Here is a 9,095-nt window from a genome sequence, read left to right on the forward strand (position 1 = left end):
GGGAGGAGGAGGAGCTCGGGGTGACGATGGAAGAGATGAGGCGACCCGCCAAGAGGCTCGGCGCCAAGGGAAAAGCGCTGGGCCCTGGCGGTATCCCGGGCCGAGTATGGGTCTTGGCCTTGGCCGAAGAAGGGAGGTTTGGGGACCGCCTCAGGCGGATATTCTCCCTCTGCCTCGAGGCTGGCCTGTTTCCGGCCCCGTGGAAGAGGGCCAGACTGGTCCTCTTACGCAAGGAAGGCAAGCCGGAGGACACCCCTTCCGCATACAGACCTCTGTGTCTGTTGGACGAGGCGGGCAAAATGTTCAAAAGAATCATACAAGCCCGCCTCGTCCGGCACCTATCCCGGAATGGTCCCGCGCTCAGCGACGCGCAGTATGGCTTCTGAGAGGGCCGATCGACCGTGGACGCGATCAAGCGCGTCAGGTCCCTCTCGGAGGCCATCGTGAGGGAGGGGAGGGTGGGGTATGCTATATCAATTGATATAGCCAACACCTTTAATATCCTCCCCTGGGACCGGGTAGAGGCGGGAATGGCCCACTTTGGGTTCCCGCTCTACCTGATCCACATAATAAGGGACTACTTCCGGGACAGGTGCTTGGAGTTCCGCAATAAAACGGAACCCCAATGCGGAAGGGGGGGTGTATTGCGGTGTTCCGCAGGGGTCAGTAATCGGCTCTCTTCTGTGGAACATCGCATACGACCAGGTCCTCCGGGCCGCCCTCCCCCCCCCCGGCTGCCACGTCGTCTGCTACGCGGGCACATTAGTGGTGGCCAGGGAACGGGGCTGGAAACAGGCCAGGGACATGGGGCAACTGGGCCTCGACCAGGTGGTGCACTCCATCCGGAGCATGGGTCTCGAGGTGTCTCCCCCGAAAACGGAAGCAGCTGTTCTTCCATGACGGGAGTAGGGGAAGACCACCTCGATTAGAGCTCCGGATCGGCGGGATCTCCATGAGGGTGGGTACCGAGATGAAGTACCTCGGGCTCACTCTGGATGGCGCTTGGAGGTTTGAGAAACATTTTGAGATGTTAACCCCCAAGCTGGGCAGGATGGCAGGTGCGCTAGATGCCCTCCTGCCCGTCGGCGGCCCGAAAAAGCGGGCTAGGCGGCTGTTTCCGAACGTGGTCCATTCGGTGGCCCTATACGGGGCCCCGATCTGGGCGAGGGAGATGGCCGGTTCCCGGCGGATCCAACAAATGGTTCGCCGGGCCCAGAGGTTTATGGCCACTCGCCTCGCCCGGGTTTATAGGGCCGCCACGGCCCTAGCAGGAATCCCCTCGGTGGAGCTCCTTGCTATGATGTGCGCCGAAAACTATCGGCGTACTGGAGAGCTCCGCCGGGGGAACAACAACGGAACGGACGGAAATTTCCAGGGCCATAGCCCTCGCTAGGGAGCAGGCCCGACAACGCCTCCACCTCCGCTGGAAGATGCAGCTGGAGGAGGCGACGGGCCGCTCTGGGAAGAGGGTCGCTGATGCCATCCTGCCCTGCCTACAGGAGTGGATAGGCAGGGCACACGAAGATCTCACGTTCCGGACGACCCAGGTGCTCGCCGGCCATGGCTGCTTCGGTGAGTACCTGCATAAGGTCGTCCGGAAGGAGTGCGCCAGCCGCTGCCACCATTGTGATGCGGCTGAGGACACGGCGCAACATACGCTGGGCGAATGCCCGGCGTGGGAGGGACAGCGCCGTGTCCTCGCAAGCGTGGTGGGAGTGGACTTCTCGCCCCCGGCCCTTATCAGGGCTATGCTAGGGGGGCGAGAAGTCTGGTCAGCTGTCACCTCCTTCTGCGAAGAAGTTATGTCGCAAAAGAAGGAGCAGGAGAGAGCCAGACGGGGGGAAGTGATTGTGGGGGGGGGGCGAGTTCGCCGCGCCGGCTGCGCCCTCAGAGGAGGAGGCGGCGCGAAGACAGACGCCAGAGGAGGGAGGCCGCCGCCGCTAGGGCACTAGAAGCCCGCAGGCAGCGGCTCCAATCCCTCCGTCCGTGACAGGCGCCGCCAACACTCGGCGGCGGCATCTGGAGCGGCTGGAGAGAGGGGGTGGGGTGTCGGCGATGCACGCCCTTCCTTCGGGGGGGGCAATGCGGGCGCACTCGTTGCCGCTCCCCCCCTCTCCCGGGATAGGGGGCTTCTGACCGCAGAAGGAGAGGGGGCCGACGCAGGCCTGTTCCTCCCCCCTGTAAGTCGGCCGGGACCTATGGAATTAGGAACGGGTGACCGGGTGGCGAACCGGTCCCCCCCCCAAGAGGGGATGGGCCGTGCGGCGTGGGGTTCCGCGCCGCACGGCTATGCGACGGAAACGGCCGGAGGGAGTATACCTCCCCGCCGCACCTTCATGGAGCGGATGGGTGGGTCGTTGGTGTCGTCATACCTGGCGGCACCTACCCTCCGGCCCGAGAACGGACGGCGTGAGCCTCTAGCGGCTGGGGGCGCCCCGGAAGGATGCGAAAAGCTTTCCGGGGCGCCCTCGTTACGGCCGCCGAGGAAGGGACTCGGCAGAGGTTTTAGTGGGTAGGCCCTCCCCGGGCCTATTCGCTCCGGGGGGGGGGTAGAGTCCCACACTACCTCCCGGGGAGTCGTCAACCCCCGGGGGGTGTGCGTAATGCATTTTCCCTGCCTTACCAAAAAAAACAAAAACCAAAAAAAATGGTTTCCTTGAACGAAATAAAAGTTTTATTTTCATCATTTCAAAAAATGATATTTCGTTTAAGAATATAATATTTTAATGAAATAAAAAAGAACCATAAAATTAAACATGTACGAATATTAAATCTAAAAAGATTATTTCCTCCGAAAAAACGGTATAACCCTAACGGCACGGGGACGTTCTGAGGACGTTCTGAGTAAATCGCAATGCGTATATTGCAATCATCTGAGAATGTTCTCATATGTACTGCGATCGAATGAGTACGTTCTGAGTAAATACACGCGCGATACAAATGCGTACGTATCATTTCAGTCAAACCTGAGAATGTACGCACGCGACAGAAAAGCGTACATATCATTTCCGTATCCCTGAGTAAAATCTGAGAACATTCGCACGTGAAAGAAAACCGAATGATACTATAAGTGACGTTCTAGCGTTCAACTTAGTACGTCACAGATGATCACAGTACAATGAGTACGAAAATGGGATGATACGCAGTACATCGCGTGCTGTTAGGGTGTAAATCATTTTCAATAATTATTTGTAATTATATATATCAGTGAACACTAACATAAATATTGCTTTTAAATAAAATGAATATTATTCAACCATTAAACACATCAACGAACTATTTATTATCAAATATTATCCTATATGCAATATGTTATATAACTTCCAATAGGTATGTCGCTTTTGGCACCCATTTTCTTTGAACTCTATTTTCGTGCGTTTTACAAAAACATTTTTTGTTTTAAGTCTAGAAACAATTTCAATAAAAATGTGATATTATCTGATAGAGGATACTTTCAACTACGTGTATATATATTTACATTTATATTTTGAGTTTTACATTAAGACATAACCTTCAAAAACAAAGTGGTATATCGTTTTTGGTGCCTTTACTCTATACGTAATATACTTTTACGATGTTTATAAAACATTCTGAGGATGTATTTGTGCTGTTAGGGTTGTTTGCTGATAATAAAGAAACTTTAATTTGAAACACAAAAAGATATATTTAATATTAGAAAATAATTTATTTAGATCAATAAAATGATTTACTTTTATTTTATTTACTTTTAAAACAAGCAAATATTTACTTAAACACAGTTTTTATATTTTGTATCAGATTTGCGTTTTTGGTTAGCGCAAAGTCTGTTTGCCGGGACGGCCTCGCACGAGACCCGGTGACGTGAGGAACGGGAGATGGTATGGTTGACGACAAATTAACGTGAGCTGATGTCTCAACAAAACAACTTTATTCTGTGTACGCTCTTGGTCAGCGTGATCTTGAAATGGCCTTGATTGCTCCGCACACGGAAATCTTCTTATCCGCGGTCAGCCAATCTCAATGATCGCGACAGAAAGCTTGGTAGCCCGAGCACAATTAGCGATTTGGAAATCTTGCCGCTGCTGAACTCGATCGCGCGAGAGAGCACAATCGCCGATAATTAAAGCTTTGCGCACCGCAGACCCAACTATGGCGGCAATAACTGGCTTCCCCTGAAGCAGTTGAGAGTCGCCCGACTGATTGCCACGAAAGGATCGTCTCCCGTTTTTCAGGACTACGAGTGCGTTTTGTCCGATAACGATTATGCCACGATTAGGAAGCGAATCTTGTGAATTGCCGCGCACGGTATTTAATATACCCGTTGGGTTGTGCTCTGTCGCGCGCGGATTGGCGGTTTTATTGTCGTGAGATTCACGCATTCCGTGATCTCCTTAAAAGGAGATAAAATGTTGCAAAGCGAGGATCCGCGGCGCGTGCCGGCTGTTGATTCGCGGAATCGTTGTTTCGGCCGCGGTTGCTATGCCAACGTCAAAGACTACTTAACGAAACAATATGATTATACAGCATGCGCCACGGACTCGCTTGTTTACGTGTCCTTGCTCGATATCACTCGCGAATAAATATGTTCGAGATTCGGAATAGATGTTACGTGTTCTCTCGATTTTCTGAAATATTATTGAATATATTGAAGGTTCTAGAATATTATATCGGCAGCTCATTGGCGTCGAATCCCGAACATATTTTAAAAAACTAATTTACTTTTTATAAAGAAATAATTTACTTATTCTTATATATAGATATTTTAAATCAAACAAATCATTTTTTTCTAGAAATTCATAATTTTACAGCTTATTTTACAAAAAAATTTCATTTAAAAAAATATTATTTTATATTTATTACACAGGGTGTCTCAGAACAATCTACGAAGCTCTCGTGAGAACGTAGAGCGGGTTAAAATAAATATAAAAGTCCTATACCACATTTTGCAATATTCGTAATAATAACTGAGAAATTAATTACGAAAGATTAAGGAAAAGCGTGTGCTGAATAGTAAAGGACGGACCGCTCGAGTCACAGTGCAGCCCAATAATATAGCGCGTGGCGATTGGAAGAAAATGCACCACTACCTATACTTAGGCCCGATCTACAATAGATGGAGTAAGGAGTAAGAGTAGTGTGGCGCCCCAGCTAACGCTGGACGCACACGTACATGCATACACACCTGTGCAGCAGCTGCCGTGCGCTGATAGGCGAAAGCAGAAACTACTGCCGCGCCAAGCTTTTGCGATCGCACCGTAAGTGCTATAGACGGTTCTCTCTACCAGTCAGTCGTATCAAGTGGTAAGAAAGTAGAAGCCGTTTTCTCTCACGCTTGAGATTTGTACATACGTTTTCCTTTGTCTGGACTAGCCGTCCTACATGTCGCGGTGTCCTTCGTGAGGTACGTGCCGGTTCGTTATTGCGACACATGTGTGTCCTCTCTCGTGCCGGAATTGAGCGAGATAAATCGTGCAAGTAATCACGAAGACGCAGTGGCGTAAGCCTTCGTAAAACGTTGTGCCAAAGAGAACCTCGTGAAATGTAACCGCGCGGAAATATTGCTGTGTTGTACCATTAAGCACGCTAGTGTAGCAGTGCGCCACGTGCAATTGCTTGTGACGTCACACGCGCGCATTAGCAAGTAAGGTATTTTTTGTGTCTCGCTACGCGTATTTCCATGCTCGCTCAAAAAGGTATGATTGTGCCGTGCATACCCGGGCAGTAACACGGGTTGTCTACGTGCCGCGGACAGACCCACGTGCGCACACGGTACGTCGGCGCGGTGTCGATCACGTGCTCCTGCGTGATCACCTGTGTGCACAGTCTTAGCATTGTGCCAAGCTGTACACGTGTCGGTACACAGGTACGCATGTATTCGACCTTGCTTGTGCGGAGAAATCCTTTCTTTCCTTTGCTTTGTTTTGTACTGCGACCTCCACACAAGCCGTGATAACGTTCTTTTCTTTTCTCTGTACCAACATACCGTGTGTTAGAATTAAGTACCAGCGTTAGAGTTAAGCTTGAGAGATTGTAAAGAATACTGTTCCTTTGTTCCTTGCTGCGTAGGTTAAGTGCGTGCGAGGTAATTTTCTCTTGTTCATTTATTTCATGTTGTGTGGTGGTCGGAGCCTACTAAAGAAATATGTGTGTTCACGTTTAAATATACATTTCTTTTGTTAATTGGTGCATTGAGCATTAGTTCTTGTATGTGACATGTGTGCCTGTCCATAGTTGCATTCCGAGCATTTTACACGCTTAGAGTTGTGTGGTACAACATACACAGGGTGCTACGTGTATGTTTGAGTGACATTTCTACATATTGGTGACCCCGACGTGATCTCGGTCCTCACACTTGTGTAATTTTTACTGTAATGATCAGACAAAACACCACAAGACAATAACCCTTGAGAGGACTTCTAGTGGTCTGCTCTCCCAGGGTAAATTAATGGATATGCTATACCAATGCAGCTCTGTGACTTGGCGATTTTCGTGAGTGCTGAGCACACCTTTTCTTTTATTTATATATGTATGTAACAAGACATCGTAAACTAAAACTTTTAGCCAATCTCAGCAAAGTGAGTGAAAGAGGCTCGTGAGAAGTGCGGAATTCTCGGCCTTCCTCCTCTGGTTTTCTTTTTCTTTCCCCTCGCGTGTGTCAAGCGAGTGAGTGAAGCGGATACAATGTTGCATTCCCCTGTGCGTGGCACGAGTGACAGTTCCGATGCCGCGATCACGTCGCGTGGTGGCGTCCCTCCCCCAGAGCACGCCCCTCGGCAAGGAGATGGCAACCAAGATGCCAGTACCGACCGGAACATTGGCGAGTTCCGAGGCAGAGCTCCGTCACAGCCTCTACCGATGGGCATCGAGTCATTTGGCGAGCCGATCGTCGAGGCTGTCACCACGTGCAGAGTTCCACCGTTTTGGAAGCAGCAGCCGGCCTTGTGGTTTGCACAAATTGAATCGCTTTTCCAAATTTATCGGGTCCGCTCTGATGATAGCAGGTACCATCTTGTTATTGGTGCACTTGACTCGGAGGTGATTCAAGAGATTGCTGATATTCTCGCCACACCACCAGAGATCGACGAATACGTCACACTAAAGACGCAGCTGCTTGCCCGTTTTGCTGACTCGGCAGACAAGCAGCTTCATCGTCTGCTCACTGATTTGGAGCTTGGAGACCGGAGGCCGTCACAGCTTCTTCGTCACATGAAGACGCTCACAGGCAGCCGGGTATCGGAGGATGTTCTCCGTGTCTGCTGGTTGGCGCTCCTGCCACCAGCAGTGCAGCGAGTTTTGAAGATCCTGCGGACAACTAGCCTTGATGAACTTTCATCGGTTGCAGACGAGCTCATGGAGGGCACCTCCACACCACAGGTCCTCGCAGTCATTACACCGCGAGTTCTTTCGTCAGTTCGAGGCAATCCAGTTCACGCAGCCAGCAGCCAGGATTCACCGTTTACAGGAAGCTGTGACGTCGATTCAGCAGTCGGTCTGTCATCTGACGACTCTGTTTGAACGCCTTCTGCCTCAGATTGTCCACCAGGGACAACCTCCTCATACGGGACGACCACGCTTCAGGTCGCATCCTCGTGGTAGCCCAACGCGACAGGGAGGCAGCCAGTAGTGTTATTATCATCACCATTTTGGCGCCTCTGCCAGGCAGTGCCACCAACCCTGCAGCTACAGGTCTTCAGCTTCTGCGTCAACCCACGCGGGAAACTAACTCCGCTGTCGTCGAAACAGGTGGTCGGCGACAGCACATCTGCACCTGCCGGAAAAAGACTCCACGTTTTTGACAGAGTCACGAACATTAGGTTCCTGGTTGATTCGGGATCCGTAGTCTCACTCATCCCACGGAAACTCATCCACCGGAAACTCGCTCCGGCTGAACTGCGGCTGTTCGCCGCAAACTCGACAGCCATCAGCACATACGGACAGCAGCCGTTGACTCTCAACCTGGAACTTCGTCGTGCCTTTAGATGGTTTTTCGTCATTGCAGATGTGTGTTCAGCAATTTTAGGGGCTGACTTCTTGGCCCACTATGGACTTGTCATTGATCTTTCTCGGCAGAGTCTAGTAGATCCGCATACTAGCCTCACTACACAAGGTGCAATTCGCAACGCTGCCACAGTCGGCATTTCGGCAGTCGGACAGCACAACCTCTCAGACTCACCGCAACGTGATGCATACACCAGCCTGCTCAAACTCCATGCTGCAGTCTTCACCATGGCCTACTCTTTCTGCGTTTCGCTCTGACCGGACTGCACACCATATCAGGACCACAAGCCCTTCAGTGTTTGCGCGTCCAAGGGGACTTTTAGGGAATCGGTTGGCTGCGGCTAAGGCGGACTTCGACCTTCTTTTACATCTGGAAGTTGTGCAGCCATCGCACAGCCAGTGGGCAAGTGCAATACACATGGTGCCCAAGAACCAGGATGGCGCACAACTGGGGACTACCGCCGTCTGAACGCTCAAACAGTGCCAGACAGGTATCCGATTCCTCGGATTGACGACATCCTGCAGCGGATGCATGGAAGTCGAGTTTTCTCGACGATAGATCTCGTCCGAGCCTATCATCAGATTCCCGTAGCGCCAAAAAACGTGCCGAAGATTGCCGTTACGACACCTTTTGGCCTCTTCGAATTTCTTGGCATGCCGCCTGGACTCCGCAACGCCACACAGACGTTCCAACGCCATATGGACAGTCTGTTACGTGGAATTGACTTTGCAGCCTGCTATATTGATGACATCATTGTGTTTTCAAACAGTCACGAAGAGCATCTGCAACATCTTGCTGCTATCCTTGAGCTCCTGCAAAGGAACGACTTACCAGTCAACGCAGGGAAATCCTTTTTCGCACAGGACTCCGTTCGTTACTTGGATTACACCGTCTCACAGGCTGGACTTAAACCGCCTCAAGATAAAGTGAGAGCTATAGAACAATTTCCCAAGTCTGAGACTGTTACAGAGCTTCGTCGATTCCTTGAAATGACAAACAATTATCGACGAATCCTGCCAAACTTAGCCAAGGATACATTATATAAGCATGAATTGTAAGAACATCGTTGGAGTCATCAGTCACCGCGTGCGCGCTCAATCGTCAGGTTAAGCAACAG

The 9,095-nt window shown here is 50.7% G+C and overlaps 2 protein-coding genes across 2 annotated transcripts; both read left to right on the plus strand.

Moving 5' to 3' along the window:
• Positions 1-1,430: 1,430 nt before the first annotated feature.
• LOC116850245 lies at positions 1,431-1,952 on the plus strand. The gene has a single exon (XM_032828284.1). The coding sequence runs from the start codon at positions 1,431-1,433 to the stop codon at positions 1,950-1,952; it is 522 nt and encodes a 173-aa protein (XP_032684175.1).
• Positions 1,953-6,660: 4,708 nt separating this feature from the next.
• On the plus strand, positions 6,661-7,494 carry LOC116850246. The gene has a single exon (XM_032828285.1). It carries the CDS (start codon positions 6,661-6,663, stop codon positions 7,492-7,494), a length of 834 nt encoding a protein of 277 aa, XP_032684176.1.
• Positions 7,495-9,095: the final 1,601 nt, after the last annotated feature.

The sequence above is a fragment of the Odontomachus brunneus genome, unplaced genomic scaffold, assembly GCF_010583005.1.
Source record: "Odontomachus brunneus isolate Ranch 3 - 2012 unplaced genomic scaffold, Obru_v1 Obru_scaffold_138, whole genome shotgun sequence".
NCBI classification, from domain to species: domain Eukaryota; kingdom Metazoa; phylum Arthropoda; class Insecta; order Hymenoptera; family Formicidae; genus Odontomachus; species Odontomachus brunneus.